This window comes from Pelobates fuscus, chromosome 7 (assembly GCF_036172605.1).
Source record: "Pelobates fuscus isolate aPelFus1 chromosome 7, aPelFus1.pri, whole genome shotgun sequence".
NCBI lineage: Eukaryota > Metazoa > Chordata > Amphibia > Anura > Pelobatidae > Pelobates > Pelobates fuscus.
Window position 1 is genome coordinate 64,392,247 of NC_086323.1, and position 20,994 is coordinate 64,413,240.

At 38.4% G+C, this 20,994-nt stretch overlaps 1 protein-coding gene across 2 annotated transcripts in view; it reads right to left on the bottom strand.

Annotated features, from left to right (window-relative positions):
- Positions 1-1,096: 1,096 nt before the first annotated feature.
- Positions 1,097-20,994, bottom strand: part of SH3GLB1 (SH3 domain containing GRB2 like, endophilin B1) — a 40,262-nt gene continuing 20,364 nt past the window's right edge. Inside the window, exons 3-10 of one of the 2 annotated variants that reach the window (XM_063428358.1) lie at positions 18,426-18,554; positions 15,790-15,923; positions 14,047-14,139; positions 11,121-11,210; positions 8,771-8,860; positions 7,198-7,298; positions 5,119-5,344; positions 1,097-3,963 (exon numbers count right to left, since the gene is read on the bottom strand). In XM_063428358.1, coding sequence (XP_063284428.1) covers positions 3,856-3,963; positions 5,119-5,344; positions 7,198-7,298; positions 8,771-8,860; positions 11,121-11,210; positions 14,047-14,139; positions 15,790-15,923; positions 18,426-18,554 — 971 coding nt within the window. In that variant the 3' untranslated portion in view covers positions 1,097-3,855. The remainder of the gene's footprint in view (positions 3,964-5,118; positions 5,345-7,197; positions 7,299-8,770; positions 8,861-11,120; positions 11,211-14,046; positions 14,140-15,789; positions 15,924-18,425; positions 18,555-20,994) is intronic. The other variant, XM_063428357.1, reaches the window with a different exon arrangement.

Consider the following 20,994-nt stretch of genomic DNA (forward strand, 5'->3'; position numbering starts at 1 on the left):
GAGGGACCTGGTGCCCAGACCACTTCATTGAACTGAAGTGGTCTGGGTGCCTATAGTGATCCTTTAAATTGGTATTAACATACATATGTTGCCTGGAAGTATGAATTTAAATGGAACACACAAATGTATCAAATCTAAGTTACATCAGTATGACTAGTTTCTCTGAGTTAAAGGGACACTCGGGGCACCAATAAATGTTTTGCAGATGCTGCACCATAAATCTGCCTCAAACCTTGCACCCTTATTACAAACGTTTGCACACAGCTCAGCCATTGGCAGTACTGAGTTACCTGAATAACAAAACATCCTGCACTAGAAGGACAGGACACCCAGGGAGACACAAAGTAAGGATATCACTACCCATTTATAGTTTCATTATCTATCTGCAGCCAGGTTGTGAATTAAAAGCCTTTCAGTGCTGCCCTTCAGTGCCGTTTGGGCTGAGACTGTCCATACGTTTGAAGTCTTTCTGGCATGAGGGGCATGATTAAGGAGGCAGGCTTATGGTGCAGAAACGGTTTGAGCATGCAAACATATACAGCATATTATTGAGGCCAAAATGGCTTTGTTAGTGCTAAGTTTGTGTGGTTTTGTGTCGTAGAACTGAAGATTTGTGCTGCTTTTAGTATTAGCACTAACCAACCAGACTGGTTTCATATCTTTTGGCTGTTGTCAGGAGCTGGGTGACTTTTATTTAATTCGGTAATAACTCAAACTACAACTGCAATCTTAATAAAAATGGCACAAATCTAGCACACAAAACAAACAAAAAGCAGTGGATTTTTTTATTTTATTTGTGCCGATTGTAGGGGGGCCAGCTTCACACAGCCAGCCAAAATCTATTACATGTTATATTGATGCCCAGAGTGTCTCTTTAACAGGTATGATTCTAAAATATACAAATTGAGTAACAGGTAAATAGCTTGTTTGTATTTATATTGTATCAATGGCAGAAACTAAATAAGATACCCATTTCATGAGCCTGACAGACACAAATTAACATAAATTATCAGAAAAAAAAAATAGAAAAAACAAGCAACAAAACAAATAGCTGAGGTGACATTGTGGTAAATGTGATATAAAAATAATTCTAAGACACAGGTGAAATGGAATTTATTTAATCTGAGAAATAAAAACAATCAGTCATCCACAGATCAGTAAATGAAACGGCTTTAAGAACACATTAAGTACAATTTGTCTTATGCATAATTTTAGCATTTTTTACAGCTACTGTATAGAGCAAACAATATAATTAAAGGGAACACAAGTATAAAAAAAAATAAAAAGTACAAATCCTGGTTTAGTAGATATACCTGCAATAAAAACATGCATTTAAATATTTTTTTTTTCTTCCATTGGGGTTATATCTAAGAAACAGTTTGCAAAAGCTGAAGATCTCCTGTTTGATGCCTTTGCAAGCCCTCGTCTTCAAACCCAGCCAAGACTTACGGTGGCTTCCCAATGCAGCTCAATGAGAAGCATTAGCAAGGCTGGTGCTATAAGTAATTGCATGCTGCTTCAGTTTAGCTCCATTGAGCTAAATAAATCAGGAAGTTCTCTGATTGAGAACAAGGTCAATTTATGACTGCCCAGTTTCGATGGAAATCTGCTCTTTCTGTATAATGGAAGAGAAACAAAACAAACAAACAAAAAAAAAAAACAACACTTCACACATAAAGCATGTCAGTAAGCTGAAGTGCTCTATGGGTCTGGAATGTCCCTTTAAGCAACACTGTAATTTGAGTGAACTGTGCAACCATATGTGTTCATGCAACTTCAATCAACAGTGGCTATTCCACAAATCACTGTATAATACCCAGTAGCTAGCTTACACCTACACAAAAGAAGAAAGGCATTTTGACTAGTTAAAGACACTTCCCATAAAAACACACTGAATGCCTGTAAATCAAATATAGCACAAACAAGGAGGTGGGAAGACCATGGAATCATTCTTTATTTTACAGTTACATTTATACATGTTTCAATAGCGTTTGCATTCTTTTCGCTTAATATTGTAACAATGTTGTTTCAATCCCTACATTTATATTTAGTTTATAAGTAAATTTAAATATATTTATAAAACAATACAAAAACTGGAGTGTGTGTTGGCTGCGACTACATTCTGGCATATTTTCACTTATATTCACTAAGCAAAATAAACATTCATGTGTTATGTAGTAGGCATCCTATGTCATGATCTCTAGCATCTAGCATGCAGGACTATTTGCAATGCCTCACAGACCATTTGAGATAAGGCGGATGCTTGTATTTCAATGGCAACGGTCATCCTGGAGGAACATAAGCTAGCTTCAAGTAAGTATGTTTTAATCTATACTCCTGCAAGCAATCCAACGCATATATAGATTAGACTCTTAAACCTACACTAACCTTACCCAATACATAACTTTTGGCAGATGACTGAAACATTGTAACCATTACAAAGTATTTTGAATTAGGGCATTCTAAAAGATGTAAGGTACATTTTTTTTATTTGTTTTACCCGTTACCTTATGTTAGTTCCAGGAGATTTAAGCTTCTAATATACAACAGACAAGAGACTGTAAAGGAGAGATAGACATGTAACTTTACTTTGTCACTGAGCTAAATTCCCAAGTGACAGAGTATGGTGTTGGCCAATAAAATGATATGTTGAAGACATACAGATGATATTATGGGTTAAAAGAACACTATAGTTTCAGGAATACAAACATGTATTCCTGACACTGTAGTGCTGAAGTAGATATCTACGTGATGGGCCCCTCTGTGTGATTTTACTCACCTTTTCTCCCAGGTCGCATTGGTCTCAATACGGCAGACCCCGCCTCCATGGCTGGATCATCCATCTTCATGATCTCAGGCAATCCAATGCCGAAGGCTATTACGCATGTGCAGCAAAATACTATGAAGCACCAATCAACATCTCCTCATAGAGATGCTTTGTATCAATGCATGTCTATAGGGAATGTTCAGCGTCTCCATGCAGAGCATGAAGACGCTGAACACCAGTGCTTCACACTGTGCAGCACTGAAGTAGGAAGCACCTTTAGTAGCCATCTGAGTGACTACTACTAGAGGTGTTACTAGCCAGCGATGTAAACAATGCCTTTTCTCTCAAAAGGCATCGCTTTCAGTGCCAACACTGCAGGGACATGCTATGGACACCAGAATCACAACATTACGCTGCAGTGGTTCTGGTGATTATAGTGTCCCCTTAAACATAGAAAATTATTCCTTAATTGTCTAGTACATCATAATTGTTGCAGTTCTGCAAATTAAATGTCATGTAGTAACCCTGTAAAAAGTCAGATGATTGAAAAAAAAAAATGTAACAGCTGCTGTTAAACCTTAAACGGAAACCTGATTTTCACAAACTACAATCTGGCAGTGGTATAATAGCATGTTTGCCACAGCATAACCGTGGTTTCAAATCCACTCTACTCCAACCTCTTTAGATAAAAGATTTGGCACACAGCCACATTTCTCATAGAAAAACAATAGGAAAAGAAAATAAACTGGTCACCAACCACACAGTCATTAGAAAATTATATCCCTACTTCCAATTCATAACTCATGACAAATGTTTGTTAATAAGGAAAGGTCAGTAGAAAAGGGGAAAAAAAAAACCCACTTTCTTCAAATTGAGAGAGTAAGACCATAAAAATGTACGTATGTAATAAAGGATTTTTTTGTTCCATGCAAGAGAATTGGCAGTTCAGTCAGAGGCCAGTTTCATATGGCTCAAATTTGTTTAAGACATATAAACACGGAAGACTCTTATACTGGAGTTAAATTGCATATAAATATATATAATTTTTTTTTCTGAAAAACCGGCACTTTTGGGAAATATCAGTCAATTTAGTTAAGTAACTCCAGGTACGTAATTGGCACTTTTCCTTTCTGATTTCCTCTCTCACCCATTAGCCAATCAGAATCCATTCCAGGCATACTGTAAACGGTTATGACCTAGGAAATAAACAGAGACTTTTGTAAAAATTATCTAGTATGGAATACAGACTGTACAGAATAGAATCAATGTCAGCAATCTAACTGGTTTTGCCACAAAACATTTTACTTTAGAACATGTTTTAATAATGCATGAACACATCTGGTGGGGTGAGAATGTCATAAACGGCTTTAACCCCTTAAGGACACATGACGTGTGTGACACGTCATGATTCCCTTTTATTCCAGAAGTTTGGTCCTTAAGGGGTTAAGGACAAGTGTCCATTTTTGTAATACTATATTTTCATACAATTTATGAAAATGTTTCTAGCACTGTAAAGGTTTGGAGACATAAACTAAAACAGAAAATAAAGCCTAGAAGTACTGAGATTTTAGAAAGCATAAAATGAAACATTTTGAATTACAAAGATCTCACTTAAATTGACACTATTGTTGCTGGTTCCAGACATGTATGTGAAGGCACCTATGCATAAATATCATGCTATATGTATCATCTTTTTTGTAAAAACAACATGCATTCCATTGTGCAATGCTGTGTAATATGATCATGCTTATATATTTCCATAATTTATATAACACCAACATATTTCACAGTGCTGCACCATAGGTCAACAAGGCGCACTCTATAATAACAAAACACTACTAACAAAAAGGAACAGTATGTGAAGAGAGAGCTACTCAAACAAGCCTGCAATCTAAAAGGAGAAACACACAAAGGCAGGCTTCCCCAAACTCCGGCCCTTCAGATGTTGCTGAACTATAGCTCCCATGATTCTCACCCTATCTATTTCATTTATAGAATCATCGGAGTTTTAGTTCAGCAACATCTGGAGGGCCAGAGTTTGGGGAAGCCTGCACAAAGGGAACTGAGTGATAGCTATTCACCTGAGTAATGGGGGGAGAGGGGGTTTAGAGGAGGAAGCACAGTAGATATGTAAAACATCCCAATTCTGTACTCCAAATTGCGATACCTGATTGAATACTATCCCATAGTATATTTAACAACATGAAGGTCTGAAAAAGGTAAATTTGTGCTTTATCCTGTAAAATTTCACAGGATAAATGAGAACACTTGATGTGCAATATTTAATTTTATGTGGAAAGTTGATTAGCTTGTCTAGTTGGAGCAGTGAGGTGTGTAACAGAAAATCTTACCTCATCCGCGAGAAGCGACAATTCACTGCTATTTGCAGCATCATAATCATAGAGAACTCTGGCCTTTCTGCTGCCGTTCGATGCTTTCAGTTCAATGAATCCTGATGTAACTATAGAATTACTCATGTCAGGTAATGAAGCGCCGGCAGAGACTGAAGGAAGAGAACCACTTTGCATAGGCGTTAAGGAAGACTGATTATTGTTGGATGCAAACGTCGATGGGAAGCTGTTAAAACCAAACACAGAAAATTACCATCAGATTTTTCTTGCTGTGTTTCAAGGCAATCTCATTTAAGTAGAAGGTTTTAAACTAAAATAAAAATTGTTTTGTCAGGGAAAGAAAACAGGTGAGATGATTATGTGTGGATTATATCTGAGATAGAGAGTTGAAAAAAAAAAAAAAAAAATAGTGGACCTGCTACGTGCACACCACATTCTCACCATTCATCTCCTTTAGGGGAAGGAAAGTTGCAAGATCACCTGTGAAAGGGACAAAGTAGGCAGAGCCGATTGGAGGTAAACACCAGATTACCTATCGAACAATAGGTGTTTGAGCCAGTAATGTATATGGTCAATAATATAAATATTCCAATTTGGGAATGACATTGTAAGTGAGCAGCATTGGTAATTTAACAAGGACTTTTTTTTATTTTATTCATAACGGTCTGTTGGCTGTTAAGGTTTTTTGTTTAATTACCCTTTCGTAACACTAGTCTTTATGGGAAAGCTTAGCTGAAAGTGTCCCATAGGAAGGTTAGTGCACATGTGTGGTAATTCAAAACTGCAATATTTTCATATAGACATAGAAACATATAATGTGACGGCGGATAAGAACCATTCGGCCCATCTAGTCTGTCCAATTTTTTTAAAAATACTTTCACTAGTCCCTGGGCTTATCTTATAGTTAGGATAGCCTTATGCCTGTCCCACCCATGCTTAAACTCCTTCACTGTGTTAACCTCTACCACTTCAGCTGGAGCTTATTCAATGCATCCACTACCCTCTCAGTAAAGTAATACTTCCTGATATTATTTTTAAACCTTTGCCCCTCTAATTTAAGACTAGGTCCTCTTGTTGTGGTAGTTTGTCTTCTTTTACATATAGTCTCTTCCTTTACTGTGTTGATTCCCTATGTATTTAAATGTTTCTATCATATCCCCCTGTCTCGTCTTTCCTCCAAGCTATACATGTTAAGATCCTTTAACCTTTCCTTGTAAGTTTTATCCTGCAATCCATGAACCAGTCTAGTAGCCCTTCTCTGAACTCTCTCTAAAGTATCAATATCCTTCTGAAGATATGGTCTCCGGTACTGCGTACAATAATCCAAGTGATGTCTCACCGGTGTTCTGTACAATGGCATGAGCACTTCCCTCTTTCTACTGCCAATACCTCTCCCTATACAACCAAGCATTATGCTAGCATTTCCTGCTGCTCTATTACATTGTCTGCCTACCTTTAAGTCCTCAGAAATAATCACCCCTAAATCCCTTTCCTCAAATATTCTGTACTCTGCCCTTGGGTTTTTACGTCCAAGATGCATTATCTTGCACTTATCCACATTAAATGTCAGTTGCCACAACTCTGACCATTTTTCTAGTTTACCTAAATCATTTGCCATTTGGTTTATCCCTCCTGGAACATCAACCCTGTTACATATCTTAGTATCATCAGCAAAAAGACATACCTTACCATATGAAGGGTAAAAATGGGGGGAGCATTGAAATAAAGTGGATGTTTGCCTATAGTCTCCCTTTAATGGTCATTTCTCACATTTACACATGGTTTAGAATATATACAAATATATGCTTATCTCTAGTGACAATACATGCTCTACCAGCTTTCAGTACATTCATAAAAAATGACCGCCTTAAAAGTTTAAAAATAACGTTTTTTAGAGGAATTACTAAGCAACAGCAGCAAGGTTAAAGAAATCCATGATCCAAAGAGATGAAAATGATGACTCTTTTCTGTGTGGAATTAGTTGCTGCCTCGGTTCTTGTTGCTTGAGTGCATATACTTACATCCTTGTTAAGTGTTTAAGTGGAAAGATCAGCCATTGTTATCAGTAAAAAGGTTTACCTGCCAAGCTGCTTCTGGAGGTCCAGCATGTACTGATAACATTGTGCAAAATAAGTCATTTGGGCTTCCACAAAGTCATTCAGACAGCGAAGATGATGTGCCTGTATTGGATACATTAAGGTACAGGTTTGGAAATAATCATATTTGTATTCATATACAGCCATCAAGTTCTCCAAGAATTGATACTATACTAAAATCTACACTTGGCAAAAGAAACCAAATGTGGGTTATAGCATGGGTGGCCTCAACGCAGATCCTATACCTTAAGTCTGGCAAAGTATCTTGGAGGTCATCTTTCTACAAGAATAGAGAAGCTAACTTTTGGCTGCTCATGGATTAGAAAAAGAGTCCAGTTAGCATGTTTATAGACAAAGTAAGTCATTTATACTATATATGTATAAACATGAAATGGCTTTTTATCCTTTACAATTAAAGGACCACTCTAGTGCCAGGAAAACATACTCGTTTTCCTGGCACTATAGTGCCCTGAGGGTGCCCCCACCCTCAGGGACCCACTCCCGCCGGGCTCTGGGGGAGGAAGGGGTTAAACTTACCTCTTTCTCCAGCGCCGGGCTGGGAGCTTTCCTCCACCTCCTCTTCTTCCTCGCGACGTCATCGGCTGAATGCGCATGCGCGGCAGGAGTGCGCTCGCATTCAGCCGGTCGCATAGGAAAGCATTCATAATGCTTTCCTATGGACGCTTGCATGCTCTCACTGTGATTTTCACAGTGAGAAGCACGCAAGCGCCTCTAGCGGCTGTCAATGAGACAGCCACTAGAGGCTGGCTTAACCCTCAGTATAAACATAGCCGTTTCTCTGAAACTGCTATGTTTATAAAAAAAAGGGTAAAAGCTAGCTGGACCTGGCACCCAGACCACTTCATTAAGCTGAAGTGGTCTGGGTGCCTAGAGTGGTCCTTTAAGGTGTGATTCTTTTATGACAAATCACCTCTTAATTGGTGGTGTTGTCATCCTTTTCACATGACAACATTTACTTTTAGAGCTAGATTAATACCCTATAAAACTGTAATCAGCAGAGCTCGATAGTTGTTCTAGCTGCAGTAAAACCTTGCACAGAGAGTTAATGATGTTAACTCATGTTGCGGATGTTAGACTTTGCAATTTAATAACACTATTCCTCAACTGAATGACCCTTTGCATTTTATAGTTCTACAGTTTTCTCTTTGACACCAAGTATTGTTCTATAATGTTCTACCTGGGACATACAAGAGTTTTCAAATTATTCAGTGTTCTATAATCAAAGGTAAAATATCCAGGCTTATCCAGTCTAAGCTAAGCTTTCAGTTTCATTCTGTCCAATTAAAATTTTATAGATGTTTCAAAGTTATCTTTAGTATTATTGCAATAATCTAGTGGCACAAATGAAAAGTGCACATCGCCACTGTATAGGGGGCACACCTGACTGAAGAAATAGAAAGGACGACATTGCGATATTCTGTGGTAAGTGGAGGCGCAGACTCGACATATCGAAAGACCTTCTGGTCCTCACACCAGTATACAGAAATAAAAAAGAACCATGCACTCACTTTTCCTGAAAACCACAAAATACTTACATGTGTGCTACTTATTCCTTCTAACAGAAGTCTGGTAATTTCAGCCTGCCGGTCAAATTCACTTTGAGTGATTCGGAGCTCCTGTTCAGACTTGAAAAAGAAAATTTCAGTTATAAACATGATTCATCATGTGGATTTCTATATTAACTCAGTCACAAGGAATGTTCCCAAACTTAGCAATACTGGTCATATCACATATACATGTTTTAACATATAGAATGTATGCAGTCAAACTGATCCTTCAAACTGTGGTTTCATAAGTTAAGACATGGTGCTTGCCATAAAGTTTGTACCGGTTTAGCATTTTCTAGCTGTATCAAAATACGCTTACAATTAAAAGTCATTATACAATATGAAATATTTCTTAGTACAGAACTTGACATATTTGTTCAGAATCTAGGAGACAGGTGTTTTTTTTTTTTTTTTAAACTAGTGAAGTTTAATTTACGAGAAGTATCCAATTCTTAAATACAGCTTAATATAGTTGTTCAGGTGCCAACGGCCTGTCCCTGTAGCCTCTCCAATGTAAACGCTGCCTTTTCAGAGACCCTGCCTTTAGAATTTCATTCAATATACTTATTTAGCGCAGAACACAAGGGAAAGCAAAGTGTTAAGATTTGACAAAAGCAGGAAATTAAAAATGACTGTTACAGAACTGCACACATTGGCAACTTTATAGCACATTATTTTTGCTGTGATTTCACAGAAATGCATCTATTTCAATCAAAATGTAACATTATAATCCTTAAGTCAAAGTTTAAATAACGTATATTTTTATGGCAGATTTTCTTTAAGCATCACCATTTCAGTTATACATAAAACAATTATATATTTTTGAATCCCTTAAATCACAGTCCTTTTTGGTGGTGTAACACTACTGCACCAGGGGACTTCTGGCACCATAACCACTTCTGTGCTGTGGAGTCGTTATGGTGCTTAGTATGCCCCCTAAACAATTGTTCAGTTCGGTGCAAATAATACAGCATAGAAGGTGTAGGTATCAAATGTCATTTTAATAGAATATTGGAATATATTCTCACCTTTGTTACCTCCTCAGTCCACATCTGATTAGCATTAAAATAAAAATATATAATACTCAACTCAATATGAAGCCCATTGCTTTACCTAGTATGAAAAATGTATGTTTTAAAAAAAAAAACAAAAAAAAAATACCTCAAATTACTAGTGACAAAAAAAAAAAAAAATATATATATATATATATATATATATATATATATATATATATATACACACACTTTATATTAAGACTATATGTGTGTTATTATAAATATATTTCAAATGCAAATATAGGACAGACACTGGGCAGGTAAAAGCTTTTAACGTCAATTGAATGACATCAACTACATCTTCCCAAAATCTTTGAGCAAACGAGTTAGATTTTCCATAAATGCAAGATCTGCAGATTATACACTTGGGTTAAAATGTCATGCTTGGTTTGAATCAGACTATGGTGTCTTATTTGAAAGAAAAACAGGATTGTATCTAAATAATGCAGCTGGAGAGAAATTAGGTTATCTAGGATAACACACACAAACTCCTTTGTGACACTAGACAAAAAAAACCTGCAGCAATAAATTGAAAAAGGAAACTACCAGTGAACCAGAGCAGTAATTTAGGAACTAGATTGAGGTTATGGAAAGGCTTAATCCATATGTGTTTAACCATTAAAGAGTGGTTGGGGTGAGTAGATCACCAGCATGTAAAGACTCACGGCATCTCATAGTTTAGTGAATAAAGTTTAAAGTATGAGCACAGAATTCCTTTTCAATTTGCATTGTTGCCATCATCGTAATCAACTGATTGTTCTAAAGTGTCCTTCTATCCTCTGGCAGTGTAAGAGTAATATCTAGCAGATGAACAAAATGGTGTAAAATGCAAACAGGAAAAATACCGATGGAATGAAGTGATGTATGTATTTACTCTTTACAATCTGCAATTTATTTTTTAAAAACAAACAAAGCTGCAATGGTAACTACAGAGGCACTAGGAAATTTCATAAATTAACAAACGACAGACTATTTCCTCATTTACAGCTACATTTACAAAATATATGAAGATGTGAATTCTCTTGCAGTGGATACAGAAACAAATTCAATTTTTTTTAACACATATTAATCATTAATAATAAAAATCTTTGTTTCCAATCTAAGGAATTCATAATCTTAAAAAAAAAAAAAAATAATAATAATCAGCAAATGCTGAAACTAAAAGCAGCAACAGAAAAAGTCCAGCAGAGACTGGTGTGGCACATTTTAACATGTGCCTAATGTTTTAACATGCAAGAGAACCCACGATGGACAGAATGAGGTTTTGATGTAGGCCAACAAACCTTTAGCCATTTTACATGCAAGACGCTGAGCATGTAAGACAAGTTTACCATAAAGCTGTTATCTCCTTCAGGCAGAGGGCTGTCTACTTGCTTAAGCACACACAGAGAAAAGATAAAAATATAAAGAATCCGTAAATATGCACAGTAAAACTTTCCTCTAAACACATCTAAAAACAAAACATCTTAAAGGGACACTATTAGTCACCGGAACATCTACACCTTAATGTAGTTGTTCTGGTCAGTAGAATCATTATATGCAGGCATTTTCATGCAAACACTGCTTTTCCAGAGAAAAGGCAGTGTTTACATTGCCCCTAGGGACACCTCCAAGTGGCCACTCCTTAGACGGCCACTAGAGGTGCTTCCTGGTTCAGTGCTGCACAGTAGGCAGCTCTGCCGTTAAACGTCCCCACGCTCTGCATGTGGATGCTAAATTTTCTTCATAATGATGCATTGATGCAATGCATCTCTATGAGGAGGTGCTAATTGGCCAAAATGGTGTTTGGCCCTGCCCCCTTGCCAATTTTAGCCAATCCAATGCTTTCCTCATAGGAAAGCATTGGAATGGCTAAAAATCTGCAATTCTGATGATGTCACCAATGGGGGCGGAGCAAGCTCCGGCAGACCTGATTGGAGCTGGGAATAAGGTGAGTTTTATTAACTTTTAAGTGGGCTAAGGGGGGCAAGCCACCTAAATGGCGGGTTTTGCACTATAGGTTTAGGAATACATGTTTGTGTTCCTGACCCTATAGTGTTTCTTTAAAGTGGAATTTACTTCAAAGTAAATAAATCCCTAACTTGTACCATTATTTACTATTTTCAAGTTGCTCTGTCATGGGCTATGATGTATGTATATATCCCTACATCTTCCTCAAACTCTATGTGTCCTAACTTCTCCCTATTGTAATTTTTGTCCACTTAGTCCCACCTATTTACATTTTAGTCAACAATTTATCTTGGTGCCAGATCTGTTTTTTACAGCCGCAATCTACCTCAGCCTGGCAGTGACACCAATTCTTTGCCTTCTTTGACCCACCCTCTCCATGCGCAACAAGTCAGGCAGGCAATCATTATGGTTAAACTTGCCTTGACAAAAGCAGTGGAACTTGAATTAAGCTCCGCCTTTCAGGTTTTGTCAAGCTGAAGAAAATACATAGGAAAAACTAGTCTAAGAATAATAAAACAGATGAGATGAAAAAATGTCTTCCCCCGATGTAGTGAAGACACTTCTGGCAAGTGAGAGAGACACGAGGTCACACATTTAGGCTTGAAGAAAGGAGATTTCATCTAAGGCAAAGAAAAGGTTTTTTTACAGTAAGAGCAATAAGGATATGGAATTCATTGCCGGAAGAGGTGGTTTTGTCAGAGTCTATACAGATGTTTAAATTGCAATTGGATAAATACTTGCAAAAACATAACATATAGGGATACAATTTCTAATTAGTGGGCTAATAGCTGCTTGATCCAAGGAGACATCTGACTGTTATTTTGGGGTCATGAAGGAATTTTTTCCTAGTTTGTTGCAAAATTGGAAGCGCTTCAGACTGGGTTTTTTGCCTTCTTTTGGATCAACAGCAAAAGCATATGTGAGGAAGGCTGAACTTGATGGACGCAAGTCTCTTTTCAGCTATGTAACTATGTAACTATGTAACTATGTAACTATGTAACTATGTAACTATGTAACACACACTTTGGATGTGGAAAACTCTAATCAAGTTATTCTAATTACTCATTATTGGTACATATTATGCCCGAAAACATGCCACAGGGGTAAAAGTACCAGGGGCAGTGAGTTTTTATTCTTGGAGTCAGGGGAGGTTTGAAACCAGTAGACACTACGTGCAAAGGGTTTTGTTGTTACACATACACACAATACTCTGGAAGGCTAGCAAAAATTGAGAAATTGTGTTAATGATCTATGTAGTTCAAAGTAGTGCCACAAGAAGGATCCATCTTGTGCAAAGAACAGATTTCTGTACCAAAAGTATTTCAAAATAAATACATATTAAAAAAAAAATGTGTCTATTGCACAATAAGCCCTAACAGAGGTTTTTTAATTCTCTATTTATGAATAGACCAGTAAGTAGAGACATAATCAATATAGTGCCCATGAGATGTTGTGTTATACAACATCCAATAGAGGCAAAGTAATATAATAACATATTGTACATGGTATTACAAGCCCAGAATAGTAACTGGAAACACACTAACATTGGTATGATGTGCGCCTTTAGGAAGCATTCAGGAATGCCAAATCATAGCAGCTGCACTCTCCGATCACTGTCAATTTTGGAATGTTCGAGTAAGTAAAGATAACGTAGAGTATTGAACGAGTATGAGAAAAAGTAAGCGTAAAAGATAAAAAAACGGTTAGGTCTCCTGAAAGACAGGGCTAACGAGTAGTTTGAATAGGGGCGTACTCAATAAAATTGTTAGGTATTAGTAGTTAATAAAAATACTAACATCAAGCAATGGTGCGTCACTAGAAACCCCCTTGTTAAGAAGTTACAATGATCTTAAAAGTAATATTCTCCACATCCTCTATTGGAAAAGGAACGCAAACATACAAACTCTGCATAGTTATACAAAATCTGCACTGAGTTTTCCTACAGTATTTTTTCCCCTTCTTAAATGTGTATTTACCAATAACCGTGAATTAAACTTAAGTGTATAGAAAAAATGAATTATTCAAAAATCTGATTGCTTGTATCGGGTATGATACTTTTTCTAGAATGTATCTACTGCACCTATATTTTCCCTGTGCTTTTTACACATTAGAAACTGTATCTACACAACTAATCCAGGACTTTCCGATTGTTCACCACAGAATGCTGCAGATTGTCAGGTCAGCTGTTCAGTATACTTAATAACCACAAAGAACAGGCTGACATTTTTTTTCCAGTCTTTTGTCAAAATTTCTACTTACTGCTGCTTTTGCTTCTGCAGTCCTGGCTTTTTTCAGGCGAGCCTTAGCTGCATCCAAATCCAGCCTTTTATTTTGCAACAATTTCTTCTCTCTCTGAGGTTCAAAAAGAAAGCAGATAATGAAGTTTGAAATTACTGTGCAGTAACACAGACAGACAAGTGGCAGATAAGGGATTTTCAGCTACCTTTCAAAAATATTGCCTCTAACAGAAATGGCATATTTAAAAATGCATCCAAAAATTATACAAATGTTAATGTTATAAAAGGTATGGAAAATAATGCTATTGTAACACTTCAGGTATAAGTAATGTGAAGAGAAAGAGAGCATGCAATTTGCAAACATGCTAGCTTGAGACATTTTGGCTGCATTTGAAAGCCTTGTTTAACCCCTTAAGGACACATGACAGGTGTGACATGTCATGATTCCCTTTTATTCCAGAAGTTTAGTCCTTAAGGGGTTAAAGAAAAAAAAATACATGTTCAGTGGCCCTGTAAGTCACTTCTTATAAAAAGGGGAGCTTTGCTAAGGTTGGTACAAACAAGTGGTAGTCAACCTTTTAACACCTACCGCCCACGTTTGTATCTTTGTTGATGGTAAAATATCCTTACCGCCCACCAGTGCCACAATAACAATAAATAAAGTACTTAAATTATCTATTTATTTCCCTTTTTTCTATTTTCTATTCTACTTTTCTATGTGTATCTGTGAGGTGCAGTGCGTGTGTGAGGGGTGCTATAGGTCGGTGAGGGGTGCATGTGAGGAGGGTGTCTGTGTGAGAGGGGCAGTCTGTGCGTGTATGTGTCAGTGTGTGAAGGGTGCATAGGGTCTATGCTGTGTGTAGGTGGGTGAGATGTGAAAATCTATCTTAATGTTTCCCCCTTCCTTCTTCTTACCTTTTACCAGGAAGGGGGGACATAATGCTGCAAAGCCCTGGTAGTCCAGTGGTGGCATGTTCACTTTAGCCTGCAACTCCTCCGGCTTTAGGCTGACTCTCCTGTCCTCCTGCGAGCACAGCACTGTATCAGAGCATTGCCATGGTAGCATACGGCAACGCATCGACCAGCCTGCTTGCGGGAGGAACACAGAGCCTCCCAGGTCCGTCCCTCTGCTGAAACAAATGCTAGCAGGCTGGTGAGGGAGCTCTTTCATCTCCTCACCAGCTTCGAGACGGCTTACAGCAAGGCTGGCTATGAATGGGCTGGCAGGGGCGGTAGGGATCAGGTTGACTACCCCTGCTTTAAATCAATGGCATACTAAGAGGGGGACAGCCCGCCACAGGTGCCACTTAATAGGAGGGACCCATTCAAGGGCGGACTGAATGGCACTGTGGCCAGGTGGCGCGTTCTAGGGTTGACGACCAAAATGGGAGAGCGCTGAACAGACACAGCATGTAGCATGGCCAAGCAGGCAAGCCGCAGTAGAGGAACTTCTGTATCCCCCTACCCAGTTTGACAGGTAGTGCTCATGGAGAGTAACTAACAGCTTTCAGTCAGACCGGGTACATGAAAGAGAGGCTTTCATACTTAGGCTGCGTTCTATGTGCTAGGGTTTGACTCCTAAATAAAGAACAATGTTATCAAGCACTGGTTTATACACAGGATTTGCTTTTGGTTACCCTTAACACTACCACGGATTCCAAACAGTTAAATAAAGGAAGCTACCACTAGACAACATAAAGTGGCGGCATATGGTACCATGCACTAGTATCAACCTATTATACTGCAAAGCCCGGTCCATACTTACAGCCATTGTTTTATAATCTCCTTCTATAAAATTTCTCAGGGGAGTCAGGAAGTTTATAGCGGAGGTTTGCACAAGTTCTCTGTGAGCCCCTCCTATTCTTCTCTGTGTTTCTCCACATTTAACGAGAGCATTTCCTGCAACACAAACAGAAAAAAAAATTCACACATATAAACTGTTCCTCAATTAATAACAGCTTACATTTCAAGTGTACACTCTCTGCAGATTATTCCACTATACTTAAGGAAGGCTTAGGCAACCGATTATGCATATGCAATAAATATCGTTTTTCATGCTTATGACTCAATGTTTGTATACCAAGTGTATTGACATAAGGTCATTCCAGGTTTATGCAGAATATAAAACAATATAATTAAACTATGTACCAAAGCAAGTTTGCAATGAAGAAATGAAGAAGCTATTGAGAAAACCAAACAAAACACATTAATTCCACGCTATTAAAAGCTATAGGATTACCTCTCTCTACTGGAGTTCAGAAATGCTAAATGCACTACGCGAGCACACATATAGAGAGTATTTGACAATGTAAACTATTTGGACACTGGCACTAAATACAAAGTTTGCTGAAACCACAGCCACATCAGAAATTTAGAGGCTTGGTACAAATGTTCAATTTTAAAATCTTGCTCTTCTCTCTTCATTATTTTAGCTTTCCACACAAGGTTTCGGTCTTCTTTTTCTCTCATTCTAATTGTATAAGACTTTTTTTTTTTTTTTTTAATATATTCTTTATTTTATTTGTGCATGGGTAAATCACATCTGGCTTACAATGCCACAACAGTTAGGGTAAGCATTTGTTAACATAGCATGACAATAGTTAGGCATTAGTGAGTACTGCACAGTTTTTTATATATAGTAATGTCGCTTATCTGGGTGTTGTTCTATGCAGCTGAACATGAATAGTAGATTACAAGATTAGACAGAGAAGGGTAATATAGGTTTAGTGCTATAGAGTAGGGTGTTGCTAATGCAGAATATGCTAGTGAGAGATTTACTGGTAGTTGTTTGAGTTTCTGTATGTTTAATGTAAGGCTATCGCTAATGAGTATTCAAAGTGTGTTGCTCGCTAATAGGGTGGCTAGCTCAGGTGCAGGCATCGACTGAGTGTACACATCGTGGTGAGCCTGGTGTGTATAGTCTTTGTGAAGTGATGCCAAGTCCAGGTCGGGCAGTTTAACCGATCCCCTCCAACCTTAGGAATGGTGCCCGAAGTTGTGGTCGGTGGGGGTCCCCCCCTTTGATGCTCATCCAGTTTCCAGTCGGGATGGAGTCTGAGGACAAGGTGACAGAAGTCCCCTGGCCCACGGTGAGCTTGCTTTGGGTTTGGTGTCTGACCGGGGTTGCAGGGTTGGTGGTTGCTGGAATCTGCTGTCGGGGCGATTCGGTGAGGTATCAGGGATCCCCCCCTTGCTCCCCAACTCCACTAAGCAGAGACGTTTGGCTGGGTCGTGTTTGGGAGTCTGGGGGCGTCCGGCGGGGTGTTTTCACCCCGGAGGGTCGGTGGTCACCTTTAGGGAAGGGGAGGATTGAGCGGGCGGACCTGGGGCTTGTTACCTGTAAGGTATGCAACTCACCGCTGGTGGTCTGTTACTGACCAGCCGTGGCTTGTGTCGGGTCTCCCGCCTTCTCCTCCCTGCCTTCCATGCTGCAGTTGGGCCTTCTCCTGGAGTCGCTGGTCGTGGCTCGGTGACCCGCTGGTTTGTTGCCGGTGGTATCGCCGTTTGATCACTCTCGTGGCTCAAAATCTTTGCCCAAAAGTCGGCAATGAGGCCCTGCATTCCGACTTGCACGTGGCTTCTGCCATGTTGCGTAGTGCTGGACCTTTAGAGTGGGTAGACTAGATTGTAGCCGTGCACCTGGGGCGTGAGCCGTGTGCCAGGATATCCCTCTCCGGGAGGGGGGGGGAGTGAGTGTGTCGGGGAGACCTCCAGGTCCAAGTAGTTCGACCACAGTCAGCAGAGGGGTCGGCTCCTTCCCCCGTGCAGGCCGCTTACAGGCCTCAGGTCGTACCCCGGTGTGTCTGTTGTGGTCCGCCGCAGACTCGCTGGAGCACTTCCTCAGAGGTAAGCCCTTGTCTTTTGGGCTGAAAGGCTGGTAAAGTTTAGAGTTTATTGTACTTTCTGGCTTATTTCAGGCGTTTTTATGAGGAGCTCGTCTGATGTGCGTCCGTTCGGCTTGGCTGCCAAGCTCCGCCCCCCCCCCTTTTTTTTTTATACTCTCTTTTCTGTCTTTGTTCAATCATAAAAGTCCTACAATTCTCCTGACAAGAGGACTATACTCACCAACTGAACAATATGTAGTCACCACATTGATGGCTTTTCCTTTATGAAATGGAGCATCACTGCTTAATTAAACCAAAAAAAATTTCTTCACAGCCCATCCTTCTCCTTACCTTTTAGCAGGGAGGGGGGACATAATGCGTAACACCTAAATAATAGAATTTTTTTTTTTTTTTTATTTCACCAAAAGTGACAGGACAGATGTCTCCGCCAAAGTGTAAGCATTTCTTCCACCATAAAAGATGCTTTCCTATGTAAATTCTGAACATTATATAGCAGAAATGAAAAAATATATGTAGGCGGTGTCTTTCCAGCTGTGTCTGCAGTGACAGGACTTACCATATGCTGTTCCTGGTCCAAATTCATTCCCAGCATCAATCATATACTGAGCCAATTGCTCTTGATTATTCAGGCGACTTGGTGCTTTTCTTTCAAGTTTCTCATACACAAACTCTTCTATTCTTGCATCTTGGAAAGGAGGAGGAAAAGCAACAGTTTAAAAAAGTCACCAGAGTACTTTCATATTGGCACATTACGTGCTACTCTATAGAAAGAGAGATTAATTAGAAATAGAAGTAGGTTTCAGTATGCAATACTGTTCTCTATTAGTAATAAGATGTGCTGGTCCTCTTTTTTGACATTGTCAAAGGTGGATTATTCTCTTAAAGCGGTTCTGTTCCCTTAAACATACCTTCCTCCTATTGTTTCATTTTCTCTTCCCCTTCTTTCTTATCTGTTTCTCTTTAAAACAAGTCAAAGCAGGGACTATTTTGACTTATGTATTTTCCTACACTTGCCAGTCTTGACAAAGGGTGGAGTTCAAAACAAGCTTCACCCTCTGTTAGCTTGACAAAGTAAGTGGAGCTTGCCTTAACCTCTTTGTGAACAGTTTTTCAATTTTCTTACCATTAAGGACCAGGGCTCTTTATACATTTCTGCTGTGTTTGTGTTTAGCTGTATTTTCCTCTCTCTCATATACTGTTTTTCTCGCCATTAAATGGTCTTTTCTAAAGATACCATTATTTTCATATCTGTTACGTATCTACAACCGCCAAAAAACACCCGTGCTAAATAGTTTCTTAATTTTGTCCTGAGTTTAGAAATACCTAATGTTAACATGTTCTTAGCTTTTTTTTTTTTTTTTGCAAGTTATAGGGCAATAAGTACAAGTAGGACATTGCCGTTTCAAAATATATATTTTTAAAATGTATTAATAGTGAAATTGTAACACTGTTATCGGTCATAAATCTTTGAATCACACCTCACATGTACATATTTATTAAAAGTAGACAACCTAGCGTATTCAATATGGGGTATGTCCAGTCTTTTTTAGTAGCCACTATTCACAAATTCTGGCCAAACATAGAAACATAGAATGTGACTGCAGATGAGAACCATTCGGCACATCTAGTCTGCCCAATATTTCAAAATATTTTTAATTAGTCCCTGGCCTTATCTTAAGTCTAGGATAGCCTTATGCCTATCCCATGCATGCTTAAACTCCCTCACAGTGTTAACCTCTACCACTTCAGCTGGAAGGCTATTCCATGCTTCCACTACCCTCTCTGTAAAGGAATACTTCCTGATATTTTTAAACATTTGCCCCACTAATTTAAGACTATGTCCTCTTGTTGTGGTAGTTCTTCTTTTAAATATGGTCTCCTCCTTTACGGTGTTTATTCCCTTTATGTATTTAAATGTTTCTATCATATGCCCCCTGTCTAGTCTTTCCACCAAGCTATATATGTTAAGTTCCTTTAACCTTTCCTGGTAAGTTTTATCCTGCAATCCATGAACCAGTTTAGTAGCCCTTCTCTGAACTCTCTCCAAACTTAGCATCTAGATTTTTGTGTTAAAAACCACCATTTTTTTGTTGGATGTACTTGGCACGTCCGCGGTCACAAAGGGCACCACCTTTTTATCACAAGTGTCAAGCTTTGAAATATTTCCCACTTTGTCTTATGTTTTCATGGGAAATAGATCAGAAATGAAGAAAAGAAGAATAGATTCTGAAAAACGAAGAACATAAGAAACTTAAGAAATATTGCAAAAAGGTATGTTTGAGGTGACAGAGCCAACTCATTTTTTTTCCTCAGTTTTGCATTTAATAAAGTCTAACAGCTAATTTAGCCTTTTTGCAATTTGATTTTTAATTCACTTCAACTACACTTTAGTAGTAAACAAAAAACTATGAACAGAGATTGCAAATTGTTTAATAGCTCATGGGGTCAATTAGGGATACACCAAAACAATGGGTTGCCTAGGACATAATGTGTTTTATATGTCAGTAAGTATATCTGACTCTGGACACATTAAAGGAACACTACAAACAGGCTGTAGTGGTTATGGTGCATGGAGTGTTCCTTTAAACCAGTGCAGCGTATTGAAGGGGTTGTGGTGCAGATTCTATCCTTTTTTCAGCAATGTACAACATTGCTTTTTTTTTTTCTGAAACAGCAATGTTACGGCTTGTCTGAAATCATAGCTTTAGAGACTTTCAGATCAGATTAACATATTAACATATTTACTAGAGGCTATTTTTCTTAAGAATTTTGAAAGTCCAAGGTCTTTTCATTTAGCATCATCATGACCAGCACAATGATGCAAAACAAAATCCTAAACTTCTCTATGAGGAGCATCCGATTGTTGGGAGTCTGGCAATTGCCACACATGCATTGTAGGTTCCCAATGCTTCTTCATAAGACTGGATTAAAGTAATCAACTAGGATAACTTCATTGAATGGGAAGCAGGTGCACCAAGGATACTGAAGGATAAAAGTTTTCCAGTGGTTATTTTTTTTCTGTTGTAACAATAAAATCTTTTTAAAAAGTAAACAGTATAAATGTTATATTTGTAACTTTAGAATGTTCCTTTATATTTATGACACAGCATTCCAATCAAAAACCC